General features: G+C 42.0%; 1 protein-coding gene across 2 annotated transcripts in view; it reads right to left on the reverse strand.

Moving 5' to 3' along the window:
• nfat5b (nuclear factor of activated T cells 5b) overlaps positions 1-24,471 on the reverse strand; it is a 39,178-nt gene that overhangs the window by 4,655 nt on the left and 10,052 nt on the right. Inside the window, exons 2-12 of one of the 2 annotated variants that reach the window (XM_079997498.1) lie at positions 15,077-15,202; positions 8,735-9,392; positions 7,310-7,499; positions 6,437-6,627; positions 6,028-6,200; positions 4,767-4,901; positions 4,026-4,078; positions 3,192-3,324; positions 2,331-2,405; positions 2,118-2,221; positions 37-1,858 (exon numbers count right to left, since the gene is read on the reverse strand). In XM_079997498.1, coding sequence (XP_079853624.1) covers positions 37-1,858; positions 2,118-2,221; positions 2,331-2,405; positions 3,192-3,324; positions 4,026-4,078; positions 4,767-4,901; positions 6,028-6,200; positions 6,437-6,627; positions 7,310-7,499; positions 8,735-9,392; positions 15,077-15,202 — 3,660 coding nt within the window. Of the gene's footprint in view, positions 1-36; positions 1,859-2,117; positions 2,222-2,330; positions 2,406-3,191; positions 3,325-4,025; positions 4,079-4,766; positions 4,902-6,027; positions 6,201-6,436; positions 6,628-7,309; positions 7,500-8,734; positions 9,393-15,076; positions 15,203-24,471 lie in introns of those variants that run through there. The other variant, XM_079997497.1, reaches the window with a different exon arrangement.

Consider the following 24,471-nt stretch of genomic DNA (forward strand, 5'->3'; position numbering starts at 1 on the left):
AGGAGCATCTTCAATAGTGTGTTCTTCCACCTTTACCGTTTTCAATCCCAAAGAGGAAAAGGCCAGCTTGCTGAGGCTGGCTGGGCTGACCCAAGGTCCCACTGCTGACCGCTGTCTGAAACAGGGAGCCTGGCTGCTGCACAGGAGAAGAGGTGGTGGTTTGGAGGCCTGTCACACCATTCTGGGAGGAAAAGATGGCCGACTGGGCAAGCTCCTGAGCGGCCATTCCCCCCTGTAGTGAGGCTATATTAGACTGGGGGATGAAAATGGAGACAGGCTGCTCTTGCCCATTGTTTGAGCTGCGACCCAGCTGCATGGGCTGTTGCTCCGGAAATATGACCTGCTGGCGGGCCTCTGTGGGGTTTCCTAAGGCCATGGGCTCCGAGCGGTCCTGCTGGCTTACCGTCATCATGCTGGCCTGAGAGAAGAGCAGGGAGGGGTTCTGGGGCTCTTGAGAAGATAGACTACTACTGCTTAATGGAGGCATCTGGCCCTGGCTGCTAAAAAGGAGGCTGGGAGGCTGCTCCGGGTTGGATAGGGGGTTGTTGTGGAACAGTAGGCCAGCCTGCTGCTGTTGGCTTGGAGAGAGGGTGTTTGGAGGTGGATGTGGGGATATATTCTGAAAAAGGGAGGCCTGTTGGGGTGATTGTGTCTGGGCCTGGGAGGGCTGCTGCTGTTCCATGTGAGTTCCCTGTTGTATTGGGGAAAGCTGTGTCTGAGTCTGAAATACTGACTGCTGCTCTGGGGCGGCGGTTTGCAAGGCATTGAGGAAAGCCAGTTGCTGTTGCTGCTGCTGCTGCTGCTGCTGCTGCTGCTGCTGCTGCTGAGTACTGCTTGTGAGCTGAGAAGGTAGGGAGGTCTGTGGAAGGAACAAGCTAGAAGTTGGAGGCTGTTGCTCTGGAGAGAGACTGGTCCCACTCAGTACTGTCAGGGTGTTCTGAAAGAGAGAAGCCTGGACTTGTTCTTGAGCGTTTTTTTGATTGTGAAACAGCGGCCCCTGTGGGTCTCGCGCCTCAGCCAACGAGCTTGGATTGTGGAAAAGCGGTGGAGAAGGACGTGAGGGTGTCTGCTGCAGGAAGTTGGTCTGAACAGGGAGTAGTCCATTAGCTTGCTGAAAGAGAGATGTTTGTTGGTGCTGCTGTTTCTGCTGCTGCTGCTGTTGTTGCTGCTGGGCCTGTTGGAAGAGGGATCCCTGGTTCGGAACCACACCTTGTGGTGAGCCCTGTTGGTCAGTGTTCTCTCTCCTAGTGGCTCCCTGAAATAAGCTGCACTGCATCGGGATTGGTGGCTGAAAGAGCTGCTGTTGCATATTTTCCAAGACCTGCTGTTGCTGTTGAATCTGCTGTTGTTGAATTTGTTGCTGCTGCTGCTGCTGCTGCTGTTGAATCTGTTGTTTCTGGATCTGCTGCTGTTGCTGGATGTGCTGTTGACACTGCTGCTGTTTTCCTATTGAGTCAGACTGCAGTGGAAGGCTGCAGTATCCTTTGGCCTGGAGCTGTCTTACAGCTTGTTCTAGCTGAGCCACTTCATCTAAGGGGAAGAGGGGCAGCTGGTGCTGCTGGGAAGGAGGTTCCACACACAACCTTCCTACAGTTCCAGGACTAGCGCATGAGCTCTCCTGCCCAAGGCCCTCTCTGGGCTCCAGAAGGTATTGCTGAGAGCCTTGCTGGAGCAGAGGGTCTGGAGGAACAGTAAAGCTACCTGTGGCAGCAATGTCCTGCTTCTGGAGGACGGCTGAAGTCTGGACCTTGTCCAGGTCGCCTGCAGGCTGAGGCAGGTTGCCGGGAAAAGGTCTGCTGGTTAGATGGCTGGAGGTCATGTCCAATGTCTGTTGGGCTGGACACATAATATCGCCCGACTGCTGGGAATAAATACAAATATGAATTACTGTCTTTTCTCTACATTTAAATAAATGTGGAGTCATCTATTCTGGCTGTTTTTTAAATTGGACATTAAGTTATGGACACTACGATGAACTTGAATTGTACTTGTCAATGATGTCAATTATGTTAAGTCCCTGTCTGGGCTTATCGTTGTTGTTGGAACATTTTTACAACATTATCCTCCAAGTGCAGAAATGAACAATCAAATAAGACCTTAATGAATGAATGAATCACCTTAAACACTCCATTAGGTGGCATATTGCTGGAGACTTCCATCGGTGTAACTTCTTCTTTCTTCACCAGGGGCAACATTGATGGCCTCAGGTTACTATCTAATGCTGGAGGCATATAACAAATAAATATATTTCAGTCTCTCTATAGATATATAAAACATATTAAATTGTTCTTCCAGATATACAAAACAGTTACAAACAGAGTACAAAATACCTTTAATTTGTTCATCATAAGAGCAGGGCTTAACTGGAGAAGAAGCCTCTTTTTTTACAGTAACATCCTTTTTTGCTGCAAAGTCATGAATCACATTTAAAGTCATATTATGCAAAAAGAAAAAAAAAATACTATAAATGAGCTCATGGGGTACTTTTATCAACAACAAATATGTACTTGTCCATAATCAGAGGCAAAGACTTTTTTTTAAATATGTTAATAACAATAATACTAGTAATTGTAAGCAAGGACATGAGTTGGTATTTTGTTGTGGTTTTAATTATTGTTCATATTGTGTTTTTTTTATCCTGGGTTTCCATGTCTTTCACCTCATTCAACATTTGTTCAAAGGTAAACCAAAATGCAGCTTCACATATTGCTCACAGCCGAAAAGGGTTAAAAATCAAACCATTATCTAAATGGGCAGAAGTTCAATAGCATTATTGGTCGTACTCATGTGTCTCATTGTATTATAGGTTGTTGAGTTATGTTCACCAATTACAGCTATATTGGGACTGATTAATGATTTTTTTTAATGAACTTTTAGAAGGTGGAATAATATATACATGTAATTATATGGTATCGACAAATCACTTTTTCTTTAACACTCAAAGGAAAAAGCATATTGAACGAACTTCAATACTTTTCTTCCACAAAATGTACTTTTCTATAATGAGTAATCCAATCACCGTGCGAACAGTTGGGCACCAATGTATGCCAACTAAAAGACATTGTTATGCAGGCTTACACTTGAAGATTTGCACAGGCACATCAACACATTTCAATTGGAGATGTGAACCATTGGGATTGAATGAATCGTATGGCTATGATCAAATCTTTAAACTGAGTAAAGTTACAAACCAGGGTCTGGAGTATAAGTAAAAGGCTGCACATCATGGGATCTTCCGGCATTAGTCACCACATAGATCCCAACGCACACTGAAGAAGAGACGTCCGGGGTCTGGTATCGAGGAACCTTCACTATCATGTGGTTCTTCATTGTTCAGATAATACACACAAAAAAACAAAAAAGAAATGGAAAAGTTAAGAATTTAATTGTGCCAACTGAAAATTACTCTATATAAAATGATAACTGTGGTAAGTCACAGATGATACATGCATTAACATACATTGCTCAGATTCAAAACTAAACTAAAAAAAAAAACTAAGTTTAGAATATATTTAGTATACATTACTTAAAAACAAACTTCTTTAAATGCTAGATGAAAATAAACTAGTACATGTATGTTTTCCTGCCAAAACAAAATGTATTTTTAAATTTGTACATTTAGCATGAAGACCCTTCAAATGGTGCTGACTTTCTGGAAATGCTGTACTGATTTACATTTACATGACTAATCTATTAGTCTATATTAAACATACGCATCCACAGAGGCCTCAGACAAATTAATCAGTAGGTCTTTGTTCACCTTGTTCTGACACTTTTACTTACAAGGGAAAATGGGAAAAAGTTTAATATGGATTGTTCAGACACACTTAGTTTAGCCTCTAAAGCTCTTTCTAATTAGGTCAAAACACAATGAGGGCACTCAAATCTTGCTCCCAGTCATTTAAGGTGATTACTTGTAAAACCCTGTACAAATATGAACTGGCCACTTCTATCTAATCTTCTCATTAGGTAAAAATGTGTATTGTTTGGGACCACAATGACACTGGAACAAGGGTCAGGTTTACCTGGTGAAAAAGCTCCATGTCAATTTCAGCCTCGACCTTCCAGGAGTTCTCATCTGAAACGGAGAGAGTGTAAAATGTTGAAAAGCACATCCAGTGGTGGCCAGATGCAACTGAGACAAGTCTTGGGACAGACAAATCTTGACACCTCACCCTCAGACCTGGTGTCATGGGGTCTGTATAGGTAAATAAAAAAATCACCACAATATAACCTATTTTAATGAGTAGACAATGTGATAATTATGCATGGGTATGATCTTTCAAAATAGTGACAGTGAAATTTGAGGGCCTCATTTCGAGTGAGATTTCATGTAAAATAATTACAAATACTCACAACTACTGCAAAAATAACTAAATGATACAGGCTTAACATCAGAAACAGAAACTTTTTAGGTCACGTTTGGTCAACATATTTAATTAGGGAGAAACTGCAGGAAAAAATAAACAATTCTAAAACAATTCTTAAACCGTATTTACACTTTGAAGGTCCTTCCTTTATTCTTAAATTGTGTGCATCGCTTCAAGACTTTGCCGCATATGACTCTTTGATAATCTATACCTTAATTTCTGAATTTCTTCTTTTTTGGATTAGAACAGATTAATTGTTTGGAGGGTGAACAGATGATTAAAAACAGATGAACTAGTTTGCACCAAATTGCACCTAGTAATTTGTGTGGAAGGAGATTGAAAAAGAAATAAAACAACAACACAAAAAACCACTAATAATGAATACTAAGTTCTTACCAGAAATATTTTCATGAAATATGACTTTGGTGTCCTTAAGAAAGTTCTTTCCAATGATGAAGACCTCTTCCCCACCCCTCACTGAGCAGCTGTGCAGGGACTTCTTCAGGATCTCAGGCAACCCTGCAGGCTGCGCTGTAGACACAACAAGAGCATTATTTACAACCACAGGCGCTGCTTTCACTTCTAGCTACATGCCAACGTTCAATATATTTAACAAAAAAACAGGATGGGAAATATTTAAGTTCTGTGCATTTATTATCTTAATGCATGTGCTTTAACACTCACTTGTTCAACTGCAGTTGAGATGCTACTAACATTACCTCCTGCAATATACAGTTATTTGGTGTCACAACAAGCCACAAAGGCATTTAATTATACCACAACATAGAAAGTATTCAAACAGAAAACGATAAACTTCTCTTGAAAATGCTACTTCCGTTTTAAGTAAGAGAAAATTAGAACCAGAATACAGAACCATTTTTTGATTCTAAGGCCCATGCTTGGTTACAGTATCTCAAGAAACTTGAAGTCCAAAACTTTGCTCAATACTGATATAATATACAATTTTAGAATCTCTCTCTCTCTCTCTCTCTCTCTCTCCCTTTTAATACACTGCTGCTTCACATGCTCTACTTCATAAATACTCTCACAAACATCAGCACAAAAGAACTACACATACAGATGCCAAGGGAGATTCAAATAAGGAAAATGATTTCCGTCCCTGCATGCTGTCTGTGTGTAAACGAAGAAAGTCCCCACATCTTGTTTATTTCTTCCGTCTTTCTCTGAAAGAACTTCTGCCAAATCCACTCACTTTCTTCTTGCCTTAAGCAATCTTTAAGCCGTCTTTCCTGTTCTGAAAGCGACCACACCCCACACCTATTTCATAGCAACACTCCTGAAGGGTCATCTTTACACATTGTCTGTGAATACTAACTTCAAAAGACAATGGAATCCTGACCCAAGGCAAACATGAGAAGTAAGACCCGAATGTTCAAAAGAAAATAGTTAATAATTCCCAGTATTAACTGATTTAAGTAGGATACTAATCAAATATCGCCTTTGCCCTTTGAAATGGTTTGTTTGCTCATAAGGTGGTAAAGCCATAAGTCAGAATTCATCCACATGAGGGAACGAGGGTTTCATTTCTAGCCTGTTCTTATCTCAAGAATTTCATTTAATTTTTAATTTAATATTCCTTATGTCGGTGCCAGTGTTGGAGAGCCATTTAGGAGAGTATTCATATAAGTTTGCTCACTGCAGAGGATTGGAGATGATGGGATTTGTAATGTGAGCAGGGATCCGTCCGGACGGGGGATGTTGACTCGGAACACCAGCCGAGCTCGTGTGCTCTTCTTCTTGGAGCCTGCTACTCCAATGCGAGCCTCCACATCGGCATTACGCAGTTTCAGGATCCCAACACAGTCCACCCTGCACGGAGGGACAGCAATCAGCCAGGGAAGCTTGCTAACAAAACCATTTATTTATAAGCAGTAGCTGTTCTGTCACATTTTTTATACATTTCGCTTGTGCAAATTTTTTATCTTATTTGGGTTAATCTGCTGTGCAGAATTGAGCTCATACAAATAGTTAATAGGGGCTCATTGAAACACTGGTGTTTGTCTGAAACAAACAATCAGTGAATAAGGTACAGGCAAAGGACCTACGGGAGTGTCATGTTGGTACTGGGATCCAGGGGCACTTCAATAACAGTGGTGCCCTCGATATCCACCTCCTTGCAGGCTGTAGTGTTGCGTCCTGTTACCCTACATGCTTGGTAGAAGCCGTGAGGTTTTACACGTCCAGCATCATTTCCTACAAATACTTGCAGCACAACTGCTTCATTTACCCCCTCCAGCTGTGTAGGAGAATAAATGGAGAAGGCATTAGAAAGACATTACAACTACTAGATTGGCTTTGGTCTGAATTTGTATGAATGTTCTCTCAAGTAATTGGGGAGTAAAAGTGAAAGTAAATCACTGTTAACAGTCTAACACTTTCCATAAGCAATGCTTCTAGAGCAACAAAAGAACATTTTGTACAAAGCGGAGGAGGTCATAGAATGTTCCAGTACAAGTAAAATAGCAGGGTAAATGTGCAACATACAATCATAGATTGCTGCAGGCTAGAAAGGGAAACAATAATCTGATGACATTTGAATATAACGTAATACAATTTTTTAGAACATAATGCATGTGAGAGACGTACATTTTTAGAGATTTTTTTGTTGTGGAGTTGAATTGTTGAGACTTTAAACAACTGTGCGGTGCATCAGTTAAATTAATAAGTCACAAAAAATAAACTGAAGCAGATGTGTTTCATAAGCTCTCATACATGCCTCTACAACGCCCTCGCTGTTGAATCACTAACTTAAGAATGTTTACTTAGTGAATAAGTGTTTTCCAACAATGAGCCTTGCAATGATGGTTGCATTTGCCGACAGAAGGACATAAGGAACATTTGCCGTGGCGGAAAAGTCAAACCAGTATCTAAGAAGCCATAAAAACATCAAAAGCCCATTTAAATGGTTTCAAGGTTACTTTTATGGTGGGGAATCCTTGCTGAGTTCGGTCCTTCACAGAGCCTCTGCTGCCCTCCGTCAGGTAGCGGGCTCTGTGCTGGGTCTCCGGCTGCACCACGATCTTCAGGTCCTTTCCTTCGCTCTTCTGCGGGTACTGCGTGGACAGAACTCCTCCTTTCTGAATCGCTGGATGAGGTCCATCTGTAGAACTGCAAAATAAAGTTAGTTGTTTTGTTGGATTGATGGCCACCAGCAACTGATGTTTATGAAAAATGTTGATGGTTTTAGGGTTATTGTCAACTGTATGGTATGGATTAGTAACAATTAGACAATAATGTCTAATTTCTACTCCTTTTTTGGGTAAAAAAAATGATGACCACAATGAGGAATCAGATTAAGTCTAAATCATAACTGTATAGAAATAAAACCAAATATCGGTAGATATTCGCAGACAGATCCTGGCTGCTTTAAAGGAGAGCACTCCTTGGCCTTCACTATCCCCCCAACACACTATTGTTTTCTTCTTTTCATTAACACATCACTCCGTTGGCGCCAAATTTCCTTTGTTTTAGAATAGGCTTTGGCAAGACTTGGAAACGGTCCAGTTGCTAGTTTATAGTCCCAGCGGAAGCATTACCCTTACAAAAAACATTACCCTTACAAAAAACATTACCCTTACAAAAAACATATGTATGTGTGGATGCTGTGATGTTTGCGGCCAATTGCTGTGCCCACCATCAACAAGGCACAGATCAATCCCAGCACTCAAAGCAATGGAGACATGATCTGCTTATGTAGTCTGCTCTGGCTAGCCTGGGTCTCCGAAAGAAGTGCTGTGATTCACTGCGGCTGACCATTGTGCCGTGGCATCCTGCCCCTCCCTTGCCTCAGATCTAACCGCTCATCTTCAGGGAAAACCCAGTGGGGGAAATAAGAGCTGGTGGATTGTTTATGATTTCAATCTGCAGTACTACGGTGAATTTCCTTTCATAAATTCCAACAATTGTACTTAGTGCTACAGGGAGATATCTTAGAATGACTATCTCTACCTTGGAGTTGTATGGCTATTAGGTTCCAAATCATTTTAAGAAGAAATTTCAGATGTACAGAAGTATTTAACATCAATATTGTGTTGACAGAAAGAAAGATATATGGAATATATATCAAGTTATCTAAGCAAACTAAAAGTAAAATACACACACACACACACACACACACACACACACACACACACACACACACACACACACACACACACACACACACACACACACACACACACACACACACACACACACACACACACACACACACACACACACACAGTTCCGGGCAACATTTAAAAGAACAAACAAACAATGAAATGAATATTTCCTTAAAAGAGAGGAACCCAAGGATATCATGATAGATAGTTTTTTTTTTTTCAAGAATAGCTTACACAAACCTTCCTTTGGAGCAAGCCTTGTCAGGGCCAAGCTGTGAGAGGACAAAGTGTGGCCCTTTGGCACTATCGGCATCAAACACATCCATGCTGGCTTCTCCTGCAGGCACAGATTTAGGACCGGGCCTCTGGCGAGGGGTGCGTTTGCGGGATTTTCGTGGCACCTCCGTGTTGTCATTGTAAGAGCTGGAACTGAGTATACTGAAGTTGGAGACAGAGTCCTCCGTCCAAATGCTATTGCTCTGCTCCGAGTCCAGGGTGGGCTCATTCTGGCAGGACATGAAGCTGTTGTCAAACAGGTCTTCGGGCGGCGGAGAGATATTGAGCACAGTACGGCGCTTGGAAGGGGTCATCTGGTGATGTTGGGGGGCCTCCTGGGAAGTGCCCCCTCGTACTCCCGCCATTGGTCCGGCTGCTAGGCCCTTCTCAGTGCCGGCCCTGCAGCCGCCAGCCCCCCCGCTGCCGCCATTCCCACTGTCCGCACCGACAACATCTGGTACGGATCTGCTGCACCGGGCGTCTTCTGGGTCAACGCTGCTGTTTGGACCCAGGTTCTGGTCATTGGCTGCAGTGGTGGACTGCATGGCGGTGTAGCTGGAAGAGCTGGGAAGAGCACTGCGGGGGCCTCCCACGGTCATAGAAGAAGAGAGGGTGGTAGCATCTACAGTGCAAACAATTGGACAGTGAATACAGGAAACTCAATCGGCATCGGCTAGCAGTCCCATTGAAGCAGCAAAATTTCGTCCATGATTGCTTACTTTTCAAATTTCTTTTTTTGCTCAATATTTCTTTGGTCAACCAATTAAAATTTTCCACTTTTTACTGCATCACATGAGTGGTTGTAGTCGTGTGTGTGCGTGTGTGTATGTTGCTCGTGAGTGGATTGGTGAATGCTGTACAAGTGGAGAGTAAATACGAAGGGGTCTGATCTCTTTGCCAAAATATGAGTAAAGGCATTCTACCATGATTTATTTTTCCCCAACTCTAAATATTTGTATACAAATGTATCAACATACTGACTTGAAAAACCAAATCATTATAACAATGATATGTTGAGATGATCATTTTGTTGAGTTAGTTGATTACACAATCATCCAATATAACTTAAGGCAGACAGTTTTTCCCCCAAAAAGGTCAGTATTGTATGTGTGTGAGATGATGCATGCCAATTGGATTTTTTTTCGTTAAAGGCTTAAAAATTTTGTTGGGACTGAACGTAGCCACAGAGACAAAATAAACAAGCTTCTGACCTATGAAGCAGAGAACTGCAGACCATTTTATATGCAGACACTCCCTGCTTCAGAGGGAACTACCTGGAATAAAAATGAGACAACGAATGAGCAATAAGAGCTGAACATGAAGTTATTTGTTCATTAAAAAAAATTAAAAATAAAATAAATAAACTGCTATATTTTGTGAAAATGGAACTTTTGTTCAGTTTGTCCTTTTCCAGCATGCTGACCAAATCCGCAAACAGTGCTGTGATTGTCATGGACTAATAGGTGTGTGACAGGTGCGATCAGGGCTTAATACATAGGTAGTAAAAAGAGAATGCTGATCCTGGATTGCTTGGTGACTTGGTTTGCAGCACGTGGAGTTAGAAAGGAAGAAGCACTACTTTCATAAGGGATTACATTAAAAACATTAAAGGGTTAAATAAAAACTGTCTGCTCTGACAAAATTGGATTTTGTTGTGATAACATGCAAATCATCTAAGAAATAAAATAGAATGATAGAAACAGCTAAAGAATATTGTAATAAACAGCAAAAAAACCAACATTTCATTTATGGTTGTTGACTTCAACAACCATAAATGAAGTATATATTTGTTAAAGACATTTTTTAGTTAAGATCAGAATGCAAGAATTACAGACTAGTAAGATCAAAGTGGTAGAATAAGCAGAATAACAATATCATTGCACCTTTGAAAGGCCACTTTGACAGGGCTGATCTGCACAGTGGATAGCAATTGATACCGTGGTTACTCATAAAAATTCATTAAAACCTATGCTAAAGAACCCACACGCAAACTCCTACACGCAGAATAAAATGAACGAGTTCCATTTTCACTCTTCATTAATGTGCTCTCAAATGAAATGAAACAGAAAAAAAAATTCAACTGTTTCTAATACAGATGCTTTAGTGCATATGGATTCTTCTATGGGGTGTGTGTATTATTTTAAAGAAATAAACATCTCTACCTAGATTTCCTCAGGCAGATAAAATACGGTCATCTTGAAGTCAGATGTTTAAGTTTGTTAGACTTGACATCATGAAAAGTCATGAAAAGTTAAACCGAAATTAAAGCCTGTCTTTTGTTTGTTTTTTGATGACATCACATCTGTTTTCAGCCTGGAACCAGGTTGGATTCTGAAATACAGCTTCAGGCTTCTAGGACTTCAATAAATGTTTTGTGGGCCATTAGTTAGCAGACAATCAGTGGGTAGTGTATGAGCAGTAATATCACACACACGCACAAACAATAGTGCCCAAAATAACTGAATTTTAAAATTGATTAAAATAAAATAAAACATTGAAAAAGAAAACATGAAGAAAAATTAATGCCTGAAAGAAATATACTTCTAGGTCCCTGAATTAACTTTTTGCAGTCTTCTGTAGTCTGCAGTCAACAGTTGAAACACAAAATATGGGAAATCATAAATTATATTTGAATAGAGAATAAAGAATTCAACTTACAAACATTTTGTGCTCATTATGATCCAACACTTCATGCATCCCATTTTTGATGAAAAGTTGTTTTACAATGATTCAATTACTTTTGGTGTCCCCTGGAAACGTTTCTGTTATATCGTTCATAAATATGCAGTATTGTGGAATTTGATTTGACCGCGGTAGTCATTTTTCCTGATTCCTATTTCATCCGTAGATATGCAGCGCGTGCCTAAATTTGCAAGACCTCTGTTGTCAAACTTCAATTTGTATCCCATTTATGAGAAACCTGTATTGTGTTTATGAAATGACTGTCAATTTGGTGTTGATGTCTTCATATATAGAGTGAAATAATTATCTTCCTTTTCTGTTTACTATTCCTGTACATTTAGAAACTATAATATTACTTGACCATTGAGTAAATTGATATTTTATCCATAGGCATTCAGTAAGCGAGACCACATGATCTGTATGTCTGAGACATAGACTGTGCGTATCAAAACTTTAATAACTTCACAATGGCAATTGCAGACATGAGGTTTTTTTAATTTGACGTGTAAAACAATATACATTTTGAGTTCTATTTTGGCATTACCTCTAAAGAGAATATTGACGCTATGATTAAAAACGATATATATATCAGTTTGTCTTTATTTAAATAACTGCAACGTAAGAGAGAGGAGGAGGGGTCAAGTCGAGCATTAAACCACTCCAACGTGTGGTTTAAACATCAACTGGGTCCAATTAAGCAGTTTTTTGGGCGGTTTCTCGAAGTGCAATTATTTCTCTTTTTTGAGTCGAGGAGGCATCGTACATTTCTTTGGTCAAGGAGTAGGCAACAGGTATCCAAGATTCTTTATATAATATATAATTAAGATATTTTAAGGAAACACACACCTCTAATGCCCTGATGCCCTGTACTTTTATCAAGAGTTGTGGTTGGATACCTAGCAGTGTCCACAATGGGTAGGCATTGCCTGTGATGAAATTCAGCATGCAGTATTGTAGAGCAGGTTTTTCACACAGCTGTGAGAGCTGGTATGGAGGGTGGCCCAGAGATCGCAGTTTGTGCAAGCGCTTCATGTTCGCTATGGGAATTCCAGGTCCACACAATACAGCTGAAACTTGACGGTTGTGAGCGGAAGAAAATCTGTTGTGGGCCCCTAAAACTTCAAGCGTATTTATAACTCATTTATAACGTATTTAGTACTAAGACGTTATTGAGTAATTATTCAATGTGTCAAAACAATGAGAACAACACTTTGTTTTTTCATTATTGGAAATATATTTAAGCTTATTAAAAGGAAAAAAGGATGAAGAGCCAGTTAATGTTATAGGTCAGGTTTCTCAGTGAAACTTAAAGTTCCCATTAAACTGAAACATACTTCACCTTCCACTTGCTACAGCCAATGTGTCCCACATGGTCAGAGGACTGCAAATGGCTGCAGTGTGGCACTGATGTCCAAAGGCAACAGACTTCTGCATCTACCGAAACTCACGCTAAAGCCTGGGTGTTTCAATGAGGGGCAGAGCAAAGAAAGCTCAAGTAAAGTACATTTGGAAATTCCAGGTTGTTTTAAATCTGAATAGGACTAAAGTCTTATTTTAATTCAAAGTAAAAGTAATGTATTTAAGGTCACCCTGTGGAATGAGTTGGGACCAAAGGGAAAAACACACAATAATAAACAGTTAAATTCACGTACGCACACATATGGGATTCAGTGCAAGTAATGGTACATGCAAATTGTGTTAAACACTTTAATAATTTACCCAAATTCGATATTGTTAAGTGGTTAAAGAGTAAGTGTACAGTACAATTAACCTGGACTAGTTGCTTATTAGAGCACTATAAACTTAACAGTGTAACACAAAATGGAAATCCATTAAATCCTAGAGTTACCTGTCAACTATTACTTGGTGTGTACTGAAACTATTGTTTTTTTTGTAGAAGTAGAGATTAGCAGCAGTTGGGCTGTTCGTATTTATAATAGGCGTTTTCGCACCGCATGTTTTCATAGTTCTAAGAGCTTTTGGAGGAAGCGTCCCTTTTTTTGAGTGGCAGTGCACGGCAGTGCACGGTGATCCAGACGCACTGCAGACGTAAGTCCACGGTCCCTCACCGGTACTTCAGACTGAGGACAGTCCGCCCAGTCGGGTCGCATCGCTCTGGGTGCGGACCAGCCCACGTACACTTAGCGGTAATAAAAAATAACCAATAAAAATAAAAAACAATAAAAATAGTATTTTTTATTGTAGATGTATTTATTTTATTTTCTGAGGTTAATTGAATGAACAACAAAAAATCTGCGTGCGCTGTCTCGATGCAAGCCTGTGCATTACCAAAGTCTGAATAAACTTTTAAATGACCACTTGTAGATCTAATATGAGTGAAGATTCAGCAACTGGATTGCTTATTTCTCGCCTCAAATTTGTTCAGAAACAGATCTTGGTGGATTGATAAGGTGAAATAAGTAAAAGTTACCGAGTACTGTGTGTATATAACATCGATCACGGAACTCATGCTGAAACCCCGTTGACTTACGTCACTTCAGAGTTCCTACTGGCAGTGGGAATGCAACCAGAAAAAAAGCCCTTGACGGTGTCTAGTTCTCGGGGGACCTCCCCACTTCCTAGTTCCCCTCAGAGAGTCCCCAGAACTGTTCGGTGCGAAAACGCCTAACGATTTGGTTTTCAGGTTTGGCCTAATTCAGAACTGTACCAAACTACTTGAGGAAGTTCAATAACCCTATATTGTCTTAATTAGTTTGCTTTTCTAAAAAACAAAAAAAAACCAAAGCAAAACAATGAACTGTATAGTTCAGGCTCTTACGCAAAAAACTATCCCCAAAGGCATTTGTTCCCAAGCTCTGTAAACTTAACAAGCACTGTGCAATGTACCAAGCAATATAATGGAGGTGGTGCTTTCCTAAAAAATAAAGAAATAGCCCTTAACTCATTAAATAGTGCAAGGCACTATTTAATGAGTTTTCATTGACCATTGGAATCTGTCTGCCATGGGAAAAAAGGCCTCCATCTATAGTCCTAGGTTCCAGAACGAAAGGAAATTTGGATGAGTGGTTAATTGGTGGCAGGGAGGCGACAGATTCGAAGCAAAGCTAACCATTGGATTGCATGAAAAGAATGAAGAGGTGGCCACTTAAGTTTAACAATTCTCTAGCTGAGCAATAAAATTGCGTGACAACAGACAATTTCCTTCAAGCATACTGTGAGGTTTGGTCTTGTTCTCCCAATTGTGCAACCCTCTTGGAATTAATATGATGTCAATAGGACTAGTTTAGGACAATACCTCCAATGTGTCTAGCAAACCTGCAGACAAAGCTGGTGTAAACAAATAAAATACTTCATCAAACACAAAAGACAAGCAGTTATTTTTCTGAGTGAGTCTTCAAGAATTCCTACCAACACTTTGCAGAAATTAAGACAATTTTTAAAATACATTTCAAAACCGTGTTTCCAGTGTTCCAGTTATTTATTTTCCTCTAAAAGAGTTTAAGTCCAGCAAACGTTGTTTTTCTACTGGTTATTTACAGTTAAATTGCTTACTTTCACTGTTTTCATATAACCCATTGAACCACAACGACAACGACCTTCCCAGCACTGCTCACCATAAACATGGAGGTGAGGGAATGTGTAGGAGGAAGGCAGAAGGCTTACCTGATCCAAGGGCACTCGAAGGTGTGGGCCCCGTCTCTCCGCCACTAGTCTGACTCATGGCTGCTTGGATCTGCTGGTTGGAGAATGGCAGTGGAAGCTCTCTGGGAAGAAGATCATAAAGTGATTCTGTGAAAAGAAGAGGGGGCGGGGGGTTGTAAATAGTACAAACCTGAATTATGGCAATTTGAACAGCACATTTATTTAGTGAACAACCTGTCCATTTCCATTATTAAAGGAGGACTCAGTGTGATTGGCGGCGTGTTTTGATTTGGTTCCACTATTACTCGATAAGATTATTTCTACAATCTGTTTCTCCATGACTTATACATGTCATCGTCACTTCCTTTATTTAATTAGATTTATCATTTGTCCTTCTGAATTTCCCCCGAGTGAGCAATAAAATGCTATCTTATCTCATCTTATCCCTGAGTTTTGCTTCAGCTGCCCTGTCCTTTATCTTTTGTACTTCTTAACTTGTAGCTGGTTAGTAAATGATTTAAGGTGATCACACAAGGAAGGCAAATACTATTAACTACTTGTGACAATGACATAGAGATCAATGCTTCTTTCAATGCTTTACATTTTCTGTTCCATCTAACAGTTAACTGGTGATGTATCAACAACATGAACTTTAAATTGGGAAATTGGGACATATTTAGGGATTGGACCACATTCTTTATTTATGAACTCTTTGTCAATGCATTGACATTACCGTGCAACAAATTTGCGAGAAGGCCAGTCATAGGAAAATAACATTAGCAACTATTATATCAATTAAAACCAATAAATTCAAATTAAAGCGAACTAATGGATCTAAAACAATGCGACAAAATACGCATTGAATTTGAGACTAATTAATTATAGTGACGAGAACACATTTCAGCCTCAGACAACGGGCATAAAGGATCGGGGGGTGCTATGGTAACCAGTGTTGATTGCGCTTGCTAAGGTACAGACAGTCTGATATTGAACTATGTTAAAATATGTTTATAAAGCATTTTGTTTTGTTCCCCTTCCCAAATGACATTAAAATTGTATGTTTCTTAATAGCTTGGTCATGTGGCACGGTGTCCCCGCCATAAACATTTGGAGATACCTTGGTGTGATCTTAGATTAATAAGCTTTGATTCACAATATGTTATTGCTTAATCAACCCTGAGCATCATCCAATTTCCATGCCATCTTATTTCTGTTGTCAGATCAAACCGACCAATCAAGCACCTCCCAACTCAATCTCACCCCCTCTCCTCTTCTCCAAAACAATACCGTTTACTTCCTTACCACCCTAATCAGTTCATAGCTGTCCATAGGCTTTGCTCCTGCTGCCCTCCTTCTGCGAGAATCATGTCACCTCCTACTTGGCGGATTGCGTGTACCATGTATCTCTGTCCAAGACATCTACCCAGACATTGAACTCTCATCAATGGTGCTCTGTAGGGCTCTATCTTATGGTTCTTGTTGTTCTCTGTGTACACAACACAAGACAACCCTCAAATATATCTTTCCTCCTGCCCTCCAAACACGCAAAGCAAGAGGCATACTATATCTCATCTGTTGCCTGTGCAACTCAATCTCAGTAATACAGACTTGCTCTTAAACCCTGGAAAAGATGGCCCTTACAGAACCACTCAATCACTATTCAGAATGCCACTGTGTCTTCCATCCAATCTCGTGTTGATCCTGAAGGTGAGCGGTCCTGTTCAGCCACAAAGACCACAACAGCCCATGCTTATTAGATCCTCTACAACATACACAGGATAGTTAATTTCCTAATCAGAGGAGCAGCACCACTCTACGTCAAGGCATTTGTTATTTCCCACCTTGACTTGGAATGGAATTCTGGTCTGGTTGCCTGCATCTGTCACCTAACCTGTACAATACAACACAACAACAATGCTGAAGTCTGTCTGGTGTGTGCAATTTACCAGAAAGACCAGAAACACCCAATGACCCCAGATAACATCACTGATGATGTGTCCAGGTGCATCACAAGATGGTGTATGTCACAAGCTTTTGTCTGGGACAACAAATGACTACCAGGAACAGTCTGGTTGACGACCAAGAACAGAGTGGTGACAGCTGGAGGACAGTGGGCAGCCCGGAGAGATGGCAACAGGGCAGTGAGGGTAAGTCGCCCGACCTGCATCTTCTGAGAAGAAGAAGCCACAGCAAGCTACAGATCAACCTATGGAAAGATACCCCCAGGGATTCCCGAGAGGGGGGAAGGATAAGAATCTTATCTGGACTGACCAAAGGATATCGACATATGGCAACGGAAATGTGATGACAAGTGCGTAATGTGTCTTCAGCAACGTGTGTAAGAACTCGCGTGGCCTGAAGATCCACCAGACCAAGATGAAATGAGTGCAGACGGTGCAAGTGTTACCTTGCTCAGGAACTACCCCTGGTGAGACGCAGGAGGAGCCAGGCCCCGGAGTCACCCCACAGTGCCCGCAACCTCCAGGTGACGCAAGCCCAAAAGCCACACAGAACTAGGCCCCAAGCGAAGAAGGAGAGGAAGTGGCTCTAGTTCGACGAAGATGCCAATTCCATCTTGGAAGCTACAGCCAGGGGTGAAGCTGATCGATGCCTCCAGACAATGACCACCATCATCGCCAGCCCAGCAGCTAAGAGGTTCAGGCTTGAGGAGAAGAGTGCAGCGAAAGTCGAAGGAGGTCCAGGAGGTGGTCAAGAAGGCAAGAGCGAGCTCAGCTCAGGACCGAGCGGGGTACCTTACAAGGTATACAAGAACTCCCCAAGGTTACTCCACAGGCTCTGGAGGATCCTGAAGGTGATCTGGAGGAGGGACAAGGTAGCTCAGTAGTGGAGGTATGGGGAAGGAGTGTGGATCCTCCAAAGGAGGAAGAGTCAAAGAACATTGATCAGTTCATAACCATCTCGCTGCTCAGTGTTGAAAGATATTCTTCAGCATTTTTGCCAGGCGCCTGACAGACTACTTCCTGAGGAACTCCTACATTGATACCTTGGTCCAGAAAGAAGAGATCCCGAAGATACCGAGGTGTCTCGAGCACACAGACGTCGTCACCCAGCTGATCGGGGAAGACCGGGAGAACAAAGGGGACCTGGTTGTGCTGTGGCTGGACCTGGCAAATGCCTATGGGTCCATACCCCTCAAGCTGGTTGAAGAGGCACTGAACCACCACCATATCCCAGGCAAGTTCATGGACCTTATTTTGGACTACTACAATAGTTTTAGTGATCGTTTTCGGGCTTGCCATGAACATGCTTGTGAAGTCTGCAGAGGTTCAGTGTAGAGGGCCCCTCACCAAGTCCGGTCTTTTCCAGCTAACCATTAGGGCTTTTATGGCTGACCTGACTGTGACAACCACATCTGTCCCAGGGAGCAGGTGGATCCTGATGGGCCTTGAGGAGCTGATCACCTGGGCTCACATGAGCTTCAAGCCAGTACAGTCCAGATCCTTTGTGCTGAGGAAAGGAAAAAGCCATCAACAAGTTCAGCTTTGCACTTGGCAGCACCCAGACACCATCAATTACAGAGAAACCAGTGAAGAGCCTGGGGACACAGCATCCATCCGAGCGACCAACCAAGAGCTAGAATTCTGGCTAGCTGCAGTGGACAAGTCAGGCCTACGTGGCAAGTTTAAGGCCTGAATATACCAACATGGCATCCTCCCACAGATTCTCTGGCCCCTCTTGGTTTGAGAGGTCTACACAGTCGAGGGCTTTGAGAGGAGGATCAGCAGGTTCCTACAGAAGTGGCTAAGACCACCTCAGAGCCTGAGCAGCATCGCCCTGTATGGGCTGAACAACAAGCTAAAGCTCCCTATCAGCAGCCTGAATAAAGAATTCATGGTGACCCGTACTAGGGAGGTGCTGCAATACCAAGAGTCCAGTGACCCAAAAGTCTCTCAGGCTGGTATCAAGGTCAGACCAGGACGGAAGTGGAGGGCACCAGAGGCTATGAAAGCTGCTGAGTCGCGGCACAGGCACAAGTTGGTGGTGGGCACAGTGTCTCGTGGAAGGGCTGGCCTGAATAGCATTAAAACATCTTGCTACGACAAGGCGCACGGGAAGGACAAGAGGTTGCTGATCCAGGATGAGGTGCGAGTGTCAGTCGAGGAGGAGGGAGCCAGCAAGGTTGGAATGCGGCAGCAGAGAGCCTGGACGAGATGGGAGCAAGCGGTGGAGCGCAAAGTCATATGGACCGAGCTTTGGAAAGCCGAGCCTCATCGAGTACATTTCCTAGTCTAGGCTGTCTATGACGTTTAACCAAGCCCATCCAAATTGTTTTGCTGGGGGAGGGTGGAATCACTAGCTTGCCCTCTGTGCCTCAAGAAAGGGACCCTGGAGCACATCCTCAGCTGCTGTTTGAAAGCCCTGGGTGAGGGGCGCTACCGCTGGCACCATGACCAAGTCCTGAAGGCCATAGCGGACAGCGTCTGCAGTGGGATTAGCTACTGCAAGCGCCTCCGCTTTCATCAGGGCTGGGGAGAAGCCAACATCAGCTGCCAGGACCACCTCATCTGGGCTGCGAACAACGGCACAAGACCGGGAGCTAAAAGTTGGCCTGGCGAAACAAGTGATTTTCCCAGAAACTGTTGCCACAACAACTCTAAGGCCAGACATGGTGCTGATCTCAGAAGCCACCGAGAAGGTCATTCTCTTGAGACTCACTGTTCCCTGGGAGGACCGCATTGAGGCCAACGAGAGGATGGTAGGCAAGGCAAGGTATGCTGAGCTTGCGGAATTATGGGGAGCAAGGTAAGCGAGGTGCGAGCCCATTGAGGTGGGATGCAGGGGGTTTGCAGGCCAGTCCCTCTGCAGGACTAACAACACGCTGGGCATAACAGATGCCAGTAGGCAAAGGGCTATCAAGTTGGCCATTGAGGCAGCAGAAGTTGCTTTGAGGTGGCTGTGGGTCAGGAGAGGAGAGCCGTGGGTGGGGTAATGCTTCCTGGACACAACCCTGGACTTGATCGACCCCAGCTCGGTCTCCTGGGTGAGGGTGTCTGATTGTTGGAAGACCCAAAACACCCAATGACTCCAGGTCAAGATGATGTATGTCACAAGTTCCATGCAACTATGTTGTTCTAGGTTCTTTACTCCCCTTCTTTCTTTACTCATATCAACTTTAAGACACTGGTGTTGGCCTACATGGCCTACAGTACATGAACTGACCTTCTATATCTACAAGAAATTGCCAGCTTCCAAACTACAGGTCAATCAAGCCACATCACCACCTTTGGAGGTTGTCCAGCCCGACCACTGTCAAGGTAACCTTTAATCATTATCAGAAGTTTCACTACAAATAGATTGCAATTTAGTTGTGTTTCCATTGGTTGGGTTGGGGCTGTTAACTCTTATAAACAGCTCTTCTGTAACAGTTAAAATTGTATAAGCTTATACAATGATAGCTACTTAAAATAAGCTAAAAAGACAAGTTGATTGTGAATTCAAATGATTTGTACAGAAATAGCATTGTCAAATGAAATTTTATGATCATGACTGCCCTAATTTCCGCTACCATTTTTTTAAGGAGATAAAATAACCATGCCCTTATGAAAACTTTAACTCCTCTTCCATTGAACGATTCACTTGATGTTCAACCCCCTCTACCCTTACACAATCTCAGCTTGATGCTCTGATTCAAACCTTTCCCACTTATGACACCATCAGCTTGTCTGATTGATGCCGATGACTGTGATGTACAGTCAATTCATCCACTTAACTCTCAACATATCTATATTATTTAATATTTAATAACAATTCTGAGCTCTGCATTAAAACGAATCCTGCCAAAACAAACAAAAACAGCAGATCAGATTACATAAAAAGGGAGCAGGGTAGTACAAAAAACGTTCTTTCTTTCCCCTCTGTCTCCCCTCGGGGGCCAGCAGGACAGAGGCGAGGGAGAAAGCCTTAGGTCAACAACATGACAACACTTTTACTCAAAGCCTGATTCATCATCCAAATATTATGCTTTGCATTTCTAGCCACCATTACAGTTGCCTGACTCTATTATCTGCCAACTGCCAGCTTTAATTACTTGCAGCTGAGTCCCAGGGTTTGGTGTGTGTATCAGATACTTAACCCCCCCCCTATTGTTACCACTGGCTGCGTACCACAGCTAAACCTGAGACAGACTGAAACCAGCGCTGTCTTCAGTTGCAAAGCCCTCCAGCCTCTTACTGCACCCTGGTTCCCAGCGCAGGCACTCAAATCTGGACTCAGTTAACTTTTTTACCTTCTCACGCATAAACACACCGACTGATTCTCTGATCCTAGTGTGATCTTGCCGATTGTTCCCTGAGCTCCTCAGAGAAGAGCCCGTATACACTGTCACATAAACGGCCTCTCTTTTCCTTTGTCTACTCCATTTCTAAAGCTCTCTTTGGCCTGACTGACTGACTGCACATGCAGGAACATGTGCTCTGTGTGAGCAGCCCTTCCAGTAAACAAATTGCCAACCGCACAGACAGAAAATATGTACTCTGCTCTCAGAGTGCTGCTCGCGAATCACTGGCTGGCCTGTTCAAAGTGTTTCCACAGTCCCAGAATTTTATAAAGAGTGAAAAATCTTATTCTGCAGCATATTTGTTCCCCGAGTCGCGGGGCAGAGTGTAGGTCTTTCTTTACACATTAGAAAAACAAGGTCCCTTTCACATGTGAGGAAAAACAATTATAGTCATCATTATCCTAATCTTGGAAACTAAACTGACACAAACATGTTTTTCTAATTCTAAGACTGAATCAAATGTTATCAAAAGACCATTCAAATAAATGTTTGCTTTTCTTTTCATTTATATTTCAAAGCTTGACTTAGAGTATTCAAATTAAAATGTGTTTTTCATTTAATACCATGAATACTAACTACACAAGTCAATTCAGACAAAATGTCATGCATCTAGTTTCAGAGTGTTTTCATTCATTACCGGAAAAATATTAACAGTTCAAACATCCAAACAACCAAGTGTAATCAGAGCTCCATTAAAAAATTCCAGATAAGTTTAGATGTTTAGCCTCTTTATACTATAAACCATCCCTTCAAATACGTTTATACAGTAAGTAGGCAGACTAAAGGTGAAAAAGAAAACACTCACCATGTGAAAGGCAGGACTTACACTCCCATTCATTTCTCTCACATTCCTGCTGCTTGCTCTTACTAGCCCTGGCACCTGGGGCGTGGCACTGTTTTTTGGCTGGAGTGACTGTTAACTTTCCCTCTGTCCCTCTCCTCCATACCACCCCCCCTCTCTGTTATGTTTTCTCTTCTAGTGGACTATCTTCTCTGCTTCAACTTGCTAAACAGGTTAGTCATATCATCGCGAGGAAGGCTCTCAAGTTTAAATGTAACCATCGAGAAAGAAAAAAAAAAAAGCATACGTGAAGAGCAGTGAGGGGGCGCAGCGTGGCAATCAGTGGAGTAAACAAAGATTGATATAGAAGATCAAATGTAAGCTCCCCGTCACAGCCCAATGGATGACTTTTCCAAGCAGGCAAGACGACCGTTAAAAGGGTTCGTACCTGCAGCAAACCATCTACAACAACCCTGATATGTTTATAGCCAAGCCTACATGAGGGCTGCCAGGCACTCCATAGCAACATGGGCCAGGGGACCACTGCAGGAGAGCTCGCACCTCTCAAGAGAGTGTGGAGAAAATGAGAAAAAAACAGCAACGTGCCAAGTCAAAATAACTTGAATTTACTGTTACCAGGAGGGTTCATCAATTGGTGCAACACAGGGGCATAATTGTCCCGTAAACCATGCAATTAACTTTGATTTGCCTTTCTTGTTTTCCTCATTACACTGAATATATAAAGCATCTGTAATCTGAAGAATTAAATGTAGGGAGCATGTGATATCTTACAAATCGTTACGCCACAATACTGTGGTGGTCGCATGCATGCCCGCTAGTATTTGGCAAAGTCTATATCAATGACGTAAAAAGAATTGCCACATGCTACTCGTGAATTAAGTAAAGCTCAGAGCTTGTGCTCAAGCACTTTTCTTCCTCACGTCACTTGATTTAAGCTTAGCCCAACGCAACCAAATCATTTTAATCACAAGGGGGAGAAGTGCCAATAAACAGCTTTTCTCTGCCCCTAGGAAAACACTGCAGGCCATAAGAGGGAAAAAAGGGATCAACTCTGAAGTCATGGTTTGGATAAAATCTTAATTTATGCATGAAGTTAATCCCAGCGCTTGTCAGACCTTGTAGCCTGAATGCAAGCAGTGTCCCAATATTATAAGCCTGATCTTGTTCTGTACTGGGGCAACATATAGACATTATGGAGGAGAATCAATGACTGCAATGTCCATTGGCACCATCACACAAACACTCAAAGCAATAAAATTAGAGTGCTAAAAACAAAAAGTAACTGACAGTTCTTCGAATCTACTCAGCCCCAAAAGGTCAAAACCGTTATGGAAGGAATAACCTAAAATGGTTTCACAATGTATATTTGTTGTTCCATTCAGTGTGTTTTCCCAACTTATTTGGACTTGGGGGAAGTATTTATATCGACAAAAGTAGATTCAGACATCCACGGTAAAAAATTGTCATGGGGTGTATTTTTATTTTTATGATCAAAAAATCTGAGCTGATATTCTGAATAATCTGCCTTCAATAATTGCTGTATTAAAGAAATTAAGGGAAAAACCTTACAGTGAAGTGACAAGTGCCCCAAATAAAACAAATGACCGTATTTTCCATGTTTAGGAGCTGCACATCTATATTTACAAGGTTTTAATTAACTTTTAGATCTTCCAGATTTCAAAGAAGAAAGTCACCTACGCAAGTCCTGTGTTTAGGGTGAGGGGCACCACCTGTATCCCATAATGCTCAGCGGTCACTGAATGTCCCCCCAGGGATAAATAAAGTAGGGAATATACAGAATCTTCAGGTAAGCTCGCCCTCGAAAGATCACTGATCACCTTGAGGAATGACTCTCTCAGTAAGTGAATAAATGTATCTACTGACATTCTCAACTCAAGAAAAACATTTAAATAGTGTAAACACCGGCGGTGTATTTAACAATGTATCCATTGATAAAATGTTCTATTTAATCAGAGAAGAGCAAACAAAATAGCAAAACAGTATAACAATTAGCTCAGTGTACCAATACAGGCAAGTCTCACAAGTTTGCAGGAAAACAGAGTTGAGGTAACAGGAAAGTCTGTGGTAACCTTGCAGACGCCAATTCCCGGACCGTATGACATCACCAAATGAGTTACGTGCACGTACCATTAAGTAATCCATGTAGAAACGGCTATCCAACGATAGGGGCATCAACAGCTGCAGGGGGGGAGGGGGGCCCTGTCTGAAATTATTTTAGATTAGGCCATGGTATCACAGTGCCCCCAATTTGGAATCTTTGTTCACTTTCATGACATTTTTGCTGCAGGGTGTTGA

This window comes from Zeus faber (genome assembly GCF_960531495.2).
Source record: "Zeus faber genome assembly, chromosome: 3".
NCBI classification, from domain to species: Eukaryota; Metazoa; Chordata; class Actinopteri; order Zeiformes; family Zeidae; genus Zeus; species Zeus faber.